This window comes from Panthera leo, chromosome E1, assembly GCF_018350215.1.
Source record: "Panthera leo isolate Ple1 chromosome E1, P.leo_Ple1_pat1.1, whole genome shotgun sequence".
NCBI classification, from domain to species: Eukaryota; Metazoa; Chordata; class Mammalia; order Carnivora; family Felidae; genus Panthera; species Panthera leo.
The window spans coordinates 33,566,540-33,579,545 of record NC_056692.1 but is presented as its reverse complement, the minus strand read 5'-3'; the positions used below and the strand labels follow the sequence as shown (position 1 = coordinate 33,579,545).

The 13,006-nt window shown below is 45.1% G+C and overlaps 1 protein-coding gene across 1 annotated transcript in view; it reads right to left on the bottom strand.

Annotated features, from left to right (window-relative positions):
• The window catches only part of CA10 (carbonic anhydrase 10), a 491,593-nt gene that overhangs the window by 393,213 nt on the left and 85,374 nt on the right, over positions 1 to 13,006 (bottom strand). The window contains exon 3 of the mRNA XM_042915031.1: positions 10,954 to 11,028. Within this exon, the coding sequence (XP_042770965.1) occupies positions 10,954 to 11,028 (75 nt within the window). The remainder of the gene's footprint in view (positions 1 to 10,953; positions 11,029 to 13,006) is intronic.

The window sequence follows — 13,006 nt, the reverse complement described above, 5'->3', positions numbered from 1 at the left end:
TAATGCAGCCCAACACAGTGATTTTATATGTGAGGAAATCAAGAGCCTGAGATACTAAATGACTTGCCTAAAATTACACGTTTGGTTAGTGGACGAGCCAAGCCAGTAAGCACTTTCCCATAGTCTTCCTGCTGCTTCCGGGACCCAGAGAAGAAAGAAGATTGGTAATGACCAAAGCAAAGTCCAAGGGGAGAGCACTGCTGTGTGGACTCACCCACTCCCCGCTCTAGTAAATGAAACAGATAAAACACGAACATACACAGTAAGGAGCGACTACCTCCAACAGCAGAGGGTTATTTCCCTTGACCAAACAATATGGAACCAGGACTCTGTAAAATGCGAGTTTTACCTCAGAGAAATTAAAATGAAATTTTACACTCAAACAAAAAGGTGTGCACATACTTTTGTAGCAAAGAAACTGATGCCAAAGTGACATATCAAGAGGGGCTTGATTTTAGAATATCTACCTCCAGAATGCTAATAATTATATAATTACTGTGTCATTTTGAGCCACTGCTTGTGTAATTTGTTAAGGCAGTCACGTGAAACCAATGCAATGACTTTATCCAATACTCAACTGGGGTGTGTTAAAGGATGATGGAGGGCAGGTGATGTTTAGGGGCTGTGGCATCCTCTTCCCTTCCGCAGGAGACTGAGTGGGGCAGGCGTGGTCATGCAGTGAATTCCTGAAGGGAGAAAGCCTGAGCAATACCTGACCCCGGTGTCAACAGAGCCTGTCCGTTGGAAGTGGAGTGGGAGCTTGGGAAGATGGTGGCAAGCAAATGCTGAGTCTGAGCCAGCCGCCAAAAGGCAAGCTCGCCAAACACAAGGACAGAGGTCTGAGTAGGGAGAAGTATCAGAAGCCAGAGTCTGCGGCTGGAGGAGAGAAGGGCAGGGGAGATAAAAGCAGGGGGAGAATGGCTAGAGAGCAATTCGGGGTGGCGCCTGGATGAGCCCCTGAGGGGTGTTGTCCACTGGGAGCCTCTACGAGCCTTGTCCTGCCCACCTCACTGCTTCTTTCCTGTGTCTGCAATGGGGAACAATTCCACCCTCCAGCAAGTTGCCCAAACCAGAAACCTGGGAGTGTTGTATAAAATCCTTCCGTCTGTCTCCCTCACACTTTCCGTTGATTATAAATCTAGGAGCACTGGCTGAGAAATCAGGGGCGGGGTGGGGGAAGCTAGCTTTGGTTTTCTTCTGAGGATACTCTTCATGGAAAGGCAACAGACACAATATCCGATCCAAAAAATATTATTTCTCACCTCTCCTTTTGGAGATGTTAGCCTAGAACAATGTCTATTTCATCTTCAACTGTGACTGGTTTAGAATGAGCATTTTAGCAGCCTCGTACATATGAAGGAATGAGGGGCACAGCCCGGCACTGGTTACCATGTAGAGGAATGAAGGTCAAGGTGTTAGGGCCAAATTCCATGATGGCCCCCAAGATTCTCACCTGCTGGTGTACACACCACCTGAGCATGAATCGGATTTGTGTGAATAATGGAATTTCACTCCTGTGACTACGTTACGTGTTATGTCAGAGATGAAGGGACTTTGCAGATGTGAATGAGGCCCTCCATCAGCATAAGGAGAGTATCCTGGGTAGGTCTAACTTTTAAAAGAGAGTCCAAACCTTCCCAGAGGAGAAAGGAGAGATTCAAAGCAAGACAGTTTCTTCTTGGCCTTCAAAAAGTCGGTCATGCTGTGAACTGTGGAGACGGGACAGCCTACAGGAGCTGAGGGCATCAGTCCTACAACCGCAAACAACTGAATTCTGCCTAGAACCTATGTGAGCTTGGTCCCAAATGAGAAGCAACGGGACTGACACCTTTCACAGCCTTATAAGACCCTGAGCAGAGGACCTAGCTGAGCCATGCCTGAACTCCCGTGGAAACTGCAAGACAATAAAATACGTGTCTGTTTACACACATTTAAACTCCTAGACGAATGGTGATTGGCTATGCAGCAATAGAAAACAAATATAGACACCATCTGCTCTATGGAGGAATAAGAGGCAGGTGTGACCCCTGGCAGGTCACCCCACGTCACCAAGCACCCACCACCCAGCTTCCCTCCCTAGGAGGGCTGCAGGGAGAAAAGAGAGCTCGCATTCCTTACCCATGTCTATAGGAGCCTTTCCCAAGCCAAGAAACCTGGCCATTTGGAACAACGCAGGTAATTAGGTATCAGTGCTAAACTACAGGTAACGCCGGCAACAGATATTATTGCTGTTATCTTCTAACAATCTTGAGGTTTTAAAACTCCCCAACAAGGAAGAGGTGGGAAGCTGTGCAGGCTGGGAGACTTTACTGTCCTGCGCGAACCATCTCTACTTGATTTTGAAGAATATACCATAACATGGTGAGCCATCCGGCTCTACCAGTGAGCCAAAGCAGCCTCCTAATCCCACCGATGATCACAAATGAAGCTTTGAGTTTCTCTATTCATCATTCAGACAGTTAGAAACTCACTTGCATGATCCCTTGGTGCTTGCCGGATCTCCGAGGAAGAGTGAATTGCTTACAACTGCTTACTCTCCTTCCATTGTTCCGGGATCCTCATGCAGAAACTTGAAGTGTGGCCCAACCAAGTGTGATCTGGCTCCTGACCACCTCCAGTCTCAAACCACTTTGCCTCTGACACTCTACACTCAGGCCACAGTGAAGTTTGCTCCGTTTCTAATGCATGCCATGTTCACACATGCATGCCTCTAAGACTTTATGCAGGTGCACTCTTCTGCCTGGGACACACCTCTAAGCCTATTTGTCACATCTAGGGCTCCTGAAACCCTTCCATATTCCCAAGAGATACCAGCACTAGGAGCATCTCCAGTTCTAATGAGGCAACTTAAGGTGGGTTCCTGGATGGCCTCTGGATGGGGGCTGGTCAACAGAAAGACCAAGCCATGATTAGAAGCTTAGAATTTTCAGCTTCTCCACCCCACCAATTCCTCCATAATGTGGAGGGCAACTAGAAATAGAGTTAGCAATCGTTCGTGCTCACCTGATGAAGCCTCCATAAAAATCCCCATGGCGGGGTGTTTGGAGAGCTTCGAGGCTGGTGAACACGTTCATGTACTAGGAGGGTGTACACCCCAACTCCACAGGGACAGAAGCTCCTCTCCCTGTGTATTTCTTCAACTGGCTGCTCATCTGTATCCTTTATAACATCCTTTAATAAAGTGGTAAATATAAGTGAGTGTTTCCCTGAGTTCTGTGAGCCACTCTAGCAAATTAATTAAACTGGAAGAAGAGATGGTGGGGACTTTTGATTTGTAGCCCAATCAGGCAGAAGTTGTGGGTAACCTGGGGACCTATACAATGTGTAACTGGCATCTGCAGTGGGGTGGTGGCAGTCTCATGGGACTGAGCCCTTAAGCTGTGGGATCCGACACTAACTCCAGGTAGAAAGTGTTACAATTGAGTAAAAGACAATCAGTTGGCGTCATGGAGAATTACTTGCTGTGCGGAAAAAACCTCCACACATTTGGTGACCAGAAGTGTCAGCAGTAAAATGTGAGGAGGGGACACACGTGGGAAACTGGAGGTTTTCCCAATGCACCTTTATAGCCCATGCAGCCCATATAGTTTGTCGTGCTGTGTTTATTTTGATGCTGCTGCTGGTGCTGTCCACCTAGCTTCAAGGAGCAGTAACTCCTCTGTTCTGATCCAAGTTGATTTAGCAAACATGGAGCCCCCCCCCCCTCGGCTGTATGCAACGTCTGTGCTATGTCCTGGAGGGGTAGGGGTAAAAGGACATGAGGCTCCTGTCCCTGGAGGCTAGACCCTCCTCAGAGCCCCCACTGCTCCTATCTTAGCTCCCATCTCCCTCATTCTGAATCTTGCACTAGTTTTCATCCCTCCCTTGGCCCCCCCCAAAACCTTTAGGGTGACATCTACACTGACAGCTGGTATGGCCTTCCATGACTGGACCCCTGCTGCCCTCCTCAGCCCTAACTCCCCCTGAGCTATCTGCACAGTGAGCCCCTCTCTTCCCAGACTCCTCCCCTTTCTGAAACACCATTTCTTCCCTTATTCCCCTAGCAGAATCATACATGTTACCCTTGGGGACTCAGTCCAGGCATTTCATCTGCTGGGAAGTCCCCTCTATGCTTTCTCGAACTGGGTAGCCCCAGACACCCTCCATGGCAATCCTGGAAGTGCTATAGCATGATGGATATCTCTCTCTCTCTCTCTCTCTCTCTCTCTCTCTCTCTTTCTCTCTCTGTCACTATCCTCGGCTCCTTTAAGCCACAGTGGAATGTTCTTTGTGTCTTTATCCACCAAGAATCAAGTATGGCCATGCTGAAAGCAGGCATCCAGAGACAGATTGCAGAATGAGTGAGTTTAAGAGCTCACATTCAGCAACCTGAGAGCGACCCTTAGGTGGTGGTGAAATGGAAAAGAGGTTCTTCACCTGCTCCAGGGTTTCATAAAGTTCTAAAAATATATACCCCCAGTGTCATGATTTAAAGCTTTAAAATGGAAGCAACCCCTTGATTCTGATGTCCTAGTCTGAACAGAGAAAAAGAAACTTCCCATCCAAACATTGCCATGTGAAGCAGGTGTTGGGAGTGAGAAGCTACTCAGTACTTTTAGTGACTGTCTCTCCCACTAGATGGAAAGAAGTTAGAGGCCAACTCCTTTTTATTTTTATTTTTAAATGTTTATTTATTTATTGAGAGAGAGCGCATGAATAGGGAAGAGGCAGAGAGAGAGAGAGAGAGAGAGAGAGAAAATCCCAGGCAGGCTCCATACTCAGCACGGATCCCAACTCGAGGCTCAATCTAATGACCAGAACCATGAAATCAAGCCCTGACCCATGATCAAGAGTCAGACGCCTAACTGACTGAGCCACCCAGGTGCCCCAGAGGGCATCTCTTTTTTAAAACCCCAGGTTCCAGCATAGTGCCTCCTCCATAGAGAATGCCTGATTCCCCCACTGTTTTGGATAAATGGAATGTGAAAAGACAGTATTTGGCACAAATTTTTCTGAAATGTGTTAAATGTGTATATTTATGCTAAATGATAAATGTGTTATCTACATGTGTGAAAGAGAAATATACTTTAAATGTCACTAAACAAACCCTATGCTGAATCCTTCCATAACATGATTAACCCAGTTTTGGGGTTTTGTTTTTAGGATTTTTTTTTTATTTCACAGTATTAGTACAGGTGCTTGCCATCTCTTGCCTGGATGATTAAAGAAGAAAGAAAGAAAGAAACCACCTTGAGGCGCTGGGGTGGCTCAGTCAGTTGAGCATCTGACTTCAGCTCAGGTCATGATCTCAGAGTTCTTGAGTTCGAGCCCCATGATGGGCTCTGTGCTGACAGCTCAGGGCCTGGAGCCTGCTTTGGATACTGTGTCTCCCTCTCTCTCTGCACCACCCCCCACCCGCCCACTCACACACTGTCTCTCTCTCTCTCTCTCTCTCTCAAAAATAAACATTAAAAACAAAACAAAATCACCTCATGAATCCTTTTGCCTCTGCTATTCTTTTCAAAATACAGTATACATCTTCATTACTATAGTCATAGCTGGTTTTTTTTTTTTTTTTAGAGGAGGGGGAGGGCAGAGAGAGAGGGAAAGACAGGATCTTTTTTTTTTTATTTTTTTAAATCTTTATTTTTGAGAGAGAGAGAGAGCAAGTGTGAGACCAACACAGAGAGAGGGAGACACAGAATCCAAAGCAGGCTCCAGGCTCTGAGCTGTCAGCACAGAGCCTGACACGGGGCTTGAACTCATGATCCACGAGTTCAAGACCTGAGCCTAAGCCAGATGCTCAACTGACAGAGCTGCCCAGGCACCCTGAGAGAGGATGTTAAGTAGGCTCCATGCTCAGTGTGGAGCCTAACACAGGGCTCAATCCCATAACCCTGAGATGATGATCTAAGCCAAAACCAAGAGTCAGGTGCTTAACCAACTGAGCTACCTGTGTGCCCCAATAGCTGGCTTTTATTTTTTTTAATTTTTTAATTTTTTAATTTTTTTTACCTCTCCTTCACTTTTATTTTTTTTCAATATATGAAATTTATTGTCAAATTGGTTTCCATACAACACCCAGTGCTCATCCCAAAAGGTGCCCTCCTCAATACCCATCACCCACCCTCCCCTCCCTCCCACCCCCCATTAACCCTCAGTTTGTTCTCAGTTTTTGAGAGTCTCTTATGCTTTGGCTCTCTCCCACTCTAACCTCTTTTTTTTCCCCTTCCCCTCCCCCATGGGTTTCTGTTAAGTTTCTCAGGATCCACATAAGAGTGGAAACATATGGTAACTGTCTTTCTCTGTATGGCTTATTTCACTTAGCATAACACTCTCCAGTTCCATCCACGTTGCTACAAAGGGCCATATTTCATTCTTTCTCATTGCCATGTAGTACTCCATTGTGTATATAAACCACAATTTCTTTATCCATTCATCAGTTGATGGACATTTAGGCTCTTTCCATAATTTGGCTATTGTTAAGAGTGCTGCTATAAACATTGGGGTACAAGTGCCCCTGTGCATCAGTACTCCTGTATCCCTTGGGTAAATTCCTAGCAGTGCTACTACTGGGTCATAGGGTAGATCTATTTTTAATTTTCTGAGGAACCTCCACACTGTTTTCCAGAGTGGCTGCACCAGTTTGCATTCCCACCAACAGTGCAAGAGGGTTCCCATTTCTCCACATCCTCTCCAGCATCTATAGTCTCCTGATTTGTTCATTTTGGCCACTCTGACTGGCGTGAGGTGATATCTGAGTGTGGTTTTGATTTGTATTTCCCTGATGAGGAGCGCCGTTGAGCATCTTTTCATGTGCCTGTTGATAGCTGGCTTTTTAAAATACACATCACTGTGTCTCTCTAGAGCTTAGGGGTGTCTTATAATTCCTCTACTTTTAAAGGGACTGTGTCTAAGCTCTTGAACACGAAACACAGAGTCCCATAGCCAGGCCCCCTTCTGGCCTCCTCACATATCAAGCTCCATGGTGTGCTCTGTCCTATAGACAGTGTCCGTATGCATGGTGCATTTCCACCCCTCTCTGCCAGTGCTATTTGCTCTGATGTCCCCCTCCCCCTTCTCCTCCTTTTCCACTGAGAATCCAGAAGCTGGAAGAATGCTTTGGGCTGCAAGTGACAGAAAGCCTGACTCAAAACAGCTCCAACAGTAAGAAGTCTGTTATCTCACTTAAGAAAATCAATGTTGAGGCAATTCCACGGTTGATTTAATGCTAAGTCAGCCATACAAGATCTGGGTTCATTCCAAGTTTCTGTTTTACCATCTTTGCTATAGCTTTTGTCCCCACCATGGGTAGAATTGTTTACCACAGGCTTATGTTTATATTAGTGAATCAGTCAGGGTTTTCCAGAGAAACAGAACCAATAGTGTGTGTGTGTGTATGTGTGTGTGTGTGTGTGTGTGTGTGTACGTGCACCCCATCTGTATGTGTCTATTTGTAAAGAGAGATTTATTCTAAGGAATTGGCTCATTTGATTGTGGACACTGACAGATCTGTAACTTGCAGGGCAGGCTGGCAGGTTGGACATCCAGAGAGGAGATGGTGTAGTTTGAGGCCAAAAGGTTCTAGAAGCATAATTCCCTCTTCCTTGGGGGAACCTCAGTCTTCTTCTCTCAAGGCCTTCAACTGATTTGATGAGGCCCACTGCCATTAGGAAGAGTAGTCTGCTTCAGTTAAGCTCCACTGTTGTAAATGGTAATCTCATCTAAAAAAAATCTTCACGGAGACATCAAGGATAGTGTTTGACAAAGTATCTTGGTACTGCAGACCATCCAATCTGATGCAGGAAATTAGCCATCATGATGTCTAAATCCATCAGTCTCAAGAATAATATGAAATCACCATGATTGGGGTAGATAGTAATCAAGAGTAACTTTCTGGGGCTGGGGAAGGACTCCTTCTGAGCCCATGGCTGTCTGGGGGGGTGAACACAAATCAAATCGGGGCTCTGCCTGCAAAGTAGGCTGTAGTTAGGGGTGAGGCTAGATGAAGGTGTGGATTTGAGCAGGTAAACGAAGTCTACTAGTCAACAGGCAGACAGAATCACAACACTTTACAGGCTCCTTTACATGTTCTCTAGACCCTATTAGAGGCCTTGTTACACTGAGTCATGGGTTTATGGCTTATCTTCCTCTTTAGACAGTAGGTTCATCCTTGAATAATAACTGTGTACCCATTACCTCTTTATCAACAGCCTCATACATGGTTCTCAACACTAGGAGCCTACCCCATAGGTGCTTTGAACTGACCGAAGTGGGTTATTCTTGTGCTAAATCAACCCCAGGCTTGCCACTCTTAGAGAAGTCCTATATTTCTACGCACCACAAGCTGTTGAAATCACAGATTCACAACTGTTATGCCAACTGACAATTATTTCTAGATACTCTTGTAAAGAACTTACAGGGCAATAAAACTTGTCCAAATCGTCTCGTCATACAGAGTTCTCTTTTCTTTCACACATCCATACCATGAAAAAAAATCCCAGTGGCAAATCAAGGAACACTGTCAACCTTATATTCAGCAATGATAATAAGAGATAAAGGGTCTCTTTATTGCCCTAAGCACCAATTTAGATAAAGTAGGTCATTTGAAGTCTGTCAGATGTTAGGGCCTCAGGTCCAATTACTTAATTCAAAAATTCTCATGACTCTTATCTTTTTTTTAACAGAGTGGAGTGCCCCGAAGTTTAGGAAGTAAAATCATCAGCTACCAGTCTTCTGTACCAGGAAGCCAAAGGGCTTTGAGACCATTCAATGCAAAGGATGATCAAGTCACTTCTCAGTTGGTCACTGCGTCCAGACCAGTTGCGTTCACCCATCCCGGGAACAATTACTAAGCATCCCCCATGTTCTACGCATCATGAGAAACCTTCACTTGCATTATTATATTTCCAGTTTATGGCTCTCTGCCTTTTCTGAAGCAGAGAAGTATCAGATATCCAACTACATTGCTACCGATAAAATAGTAATAGTTATATCAAGAACAACTGATATGTCCTGCCTCACACCATGCACCACACATTACCATAAGCACCTTATCTGCATTATCTAATTTAATCCTCACAAAACCTCATGAGGCTGACTGAGTCCTTATCTCCATTTTAGCAGATGGATAACCCAAGGATCTGAGAGTAGGCAGGCAACTTGCTGACAGAACTACCAATAGGAAGCCATAGAACCCAGACTCAATGCCAGGTCTGCCTGGCTCCAGATTCGACTCTCAGACCTCCGCACCTTACTGCTTACCATATAGCAGGTTTTATTCATAGTATCTCATATAAAGCTGGAAATGAGGGGAAGTTTGACTTTTTTTAAATCAACACGTAAAAGGAAAGATGAAACTTCTTTCCTGTGGCTGTCTGAGAAGCAACTGCCAAATCAAAAGAGGACCTTGCAAGTGTGTAGAGAAGGAATGTGTCAACAGAGCGGAAAACATCAAAAATAAAATGTGGGGCAGAAGAGCAAAACTTTGCACCGCCTCTTCCATATTATCCATCAACACTTCAGTCACTACTGAGGATATTATCAGTTTAGCAGGACTCATTATAACCTGAAGGGAATGCCCTTTGTGGCTCTACTCCCATAATCACAAAGCACATGAGTGTCATTATAAACACAACTTCTGGGATGTCTCGAATATGGGAAGCAGATTCCTTAGAAACACAATAAGCACTCCATTGGAAAGGGATGTCTCCAGTTGTTATGGATAAAATGCCATGTATCTATATCACACCATATGAATATAGCACGTGTCAATTAAGTTGTTCCAAGATTATTATTAGAAACCTGATCGTTTCTGGGTGAATTAATCAAGACCGGTTTCTATGCCCACTGGGCCAAGGGATAAATGTACCAGAGTAAATTTGTGCAGTTAATAATATCAATTTATGAGGCTATTTGGCAGCCAGCTGGCTTTTTTGTGGGTCACCCACTCTCCCCCACCAAGCTGTTTCCTCTTCTTGGAAAGCCCCAAGAGTGTGTATTACTGTCCCAGGGCACAACCGAGAAAGTGATGCTCCAAGGGCTTTAACAACTTGCTGAGCTCTGCACAGGTGATGTAATGAACTCTACAGAAGAACGGGCACAGGCCATATAGCAGCCAAGAATGAACCAGGGGCACTGTTCTTCCCACCTGCCACCAACTACAAAGATCTCCACTGACACTGGAGCTTTCTGTTCTTAGGGCCTAAGTGGGGGCCCATACTCGCTTCTCTCAAGAGCTTTCTTTCTTACCTTCCCACATCTCAGCAGTTTAAAATATTCTGACATATCTCACCTGCCTTCCCCTCCATCCTTCTCCTTACCATTCTTGCTCTTTCTCTCGCCTCTCTCCCCACGGAAGTCTGATACAGCAGAAGGATGAGGTGAGAGTGGTGGGGAAGACAGGAGAACTTTCCACCTTCCTTCGAAACTAGAGTCATGGCTTTAATTTCTGGCTCTGCCTTGTCTTCAGTTCTCTTCCCCCAATGCTGACGGCATCCACTCCGCCTGTTATTTTTAGCCTGTGCTTGGCTCAATGTGCTAAGTCCTGACCACAGATGCTACTGAAGTGACATCAATGACAGCATGCATCCCAGCAAGCCTCACTGTCATGGTCAGCCTTTCCAGCCTTCCTGTTTCATCAATGTTCAAAGATGGCTCTTTCTCGCTTCACTGAACTCCAGCAGACAGAGCTTCAACACTCTGTCCTCCCCTGGCCTCTCCCTGGAAGAGCCACCTGCAGAGGGAAAGGCCTTGGCAGGTAGGCTCAGATGGAAAAAGGTGGTCTTGCCTAAACTGCCACTCCTGAACAAACCTTCCCCGGATGGAGCATTCACCTGCAGTGGCAGAGGAACCCTGCTGCTTCTGGCGATACCTTTCCTGCCATGTAGCAAATGCAAAATTCTGGAAATAATATTCTATTTCATTCAAATTCTTTTCTTAAAAATAAAATGACAAGAATAAATGTGTCTTTACCTGGAACAAAGCTTCCCTGGACCACCTCCTTGTACGCCCACCAGCCTTCATGGATTTTTGGTGAATTCTGTTGAGCTAAAAGGGGGAAGAGAGGAAGAGAGATTAAGAGAATAGCAGACAATCCTTTGGTCCTGGCCACGTAAGAAGGGTGAATAGACATACAGTACTCCTTTTCTACCCACAAGCCATCCAGCATCCCTCCCTCTTCTTTTCTTTAAAACAGATTATTAACCTGTAAATATACTGTCATTGCGTTTTTATACAAAGCACTCAGGAGAGGTCTATTGAAGAGAAGTAGACAGTAATTATGTATTTAAGCCTATCTGAATTCCCCCATCACTTGTCTCTACCTCTGAATCACCTCTTTTCCACACCTGCCCCTACACTCATGTACACACACATGCACGTACACACACATACACACACACACACACACACCACTCAGACTGAGGCTGATCCCATGCACAAGCCAGGCAAGAACTCTCCATGTGCACAGACCCCTTAGGAACAGAGAGGGCATAAGGCATTTGCTAAAATGGCTAGGCTAAAAGAGGGAAGGGTGCAATTGGCCAGCTTTCCTCAGGTTCCAGGAAAATGAAAACAAGAATATAAACAATCATGGTGAGAGGTTTTGACACCATGAAGAGAAAAAATGGAAAGCCCAAGTAACTGGGACAGAGCATAGGGATCTGTGAGCTCATGCTGACGTGATCTCAGGATAATCTCTGACCTTATGACAGATGGTGGGTGAATTGGGGCGATTCTATTACATGTGGGTATACACCCGAAAGTGCAGATAATACAGACTTGTGTGGATCCCTTTACTACTGAACAGTATTCATATTTCAGCTTCCCTTCACACTGGAAGAAAATAAGGTCATTTCAACCATATTTGTAATCTGGCAAGTAAATAGAAATGTTAAACCTTGACTTTTATTTCCTTTCTTTAAATCTTATTCTTTTTTTCAGTCTCCTTCAGACTCATCATTCTGGGTTAGAGATAATGACACAAGACAATGTGTCTGAAAGCACAGTTTTGTGTAGAGAAAGGATTTGCCAAATTAAACTTCATCTTCCATATGAGCTCCAATTGCTTAGATCCAAGTGTCTTCCCAGAGTAAAGATACTTTTTCTGCCTATGACCTTAAGGCCCCTGAGACTTGCAGCTCTGTGATGAAGAAGGGTTTATAACACAGGATGAGTGAAAGAGAAGCCAACTCCTTCTGGAGTTGACAATGAGGTTTGGTGTCTTCAGACATGACCAGAACAGGAACAAAGAACCTATTGAAGGCTCTGGAAAGGTATCATCTTGGAAGTCACCCAGTACAAATCTAGGGCTTTGGGATGCATCAAAGTACCCTGGGTTACCCAGTACCCCACTTCCAGGTGGAGTGGATAGAGAACTCAGATGTTTCCACAGCCCTGGAGGAAGCCCTAAAGGCAGGGGAGTTGAAAGCCAGTGCATCTGTCCTGGGGCAGCAGGCAGGAAGTGGCCTCAAAGCAGAGGCTGCAATGGCTTTGTCCAGCCAAGGACAACAGAGTTAACAGAGACTCCACGTATTTGTGTCACTAGGGAAAGACAAGGAGATTTGAAGTCAGCCAGGAAACCTTTACATCTGATCAAGTTGAGAAACCAGATCAAGACTTACATGGTTGGAAAGTTTACCAAGTAGGTGGACAAAGGATACTTCTCAGGTTCAGCACAATCCTGATGCCTCCTCTGAGACCTGACATTGCTGGATCCACTCTTACCCTCCTTCCCAGCTCACGGGAGGGAAAGAAGGGAATGCCAAAGGCTCAGAAATCTATGAGATCAGATTCACCTAATGTACTCAGACCCAGGGGCTCATTTTTGAAACATTTTGTAACGCTCGCCTTGATAAGTAAATAAAACTTATAGGCAGTACATTCTAGAAAGAGAGAAAGAAAGAAAGAAAGAAAGAAAGAAAGAAAAGAAAGAAAGAAACAACTCTGATATTTCACTAAACCTCAGCTCAACTCTGCTGCACACGAAGCATGTCCCAAGCCTGGAAGAAATAACACACATCTGAAA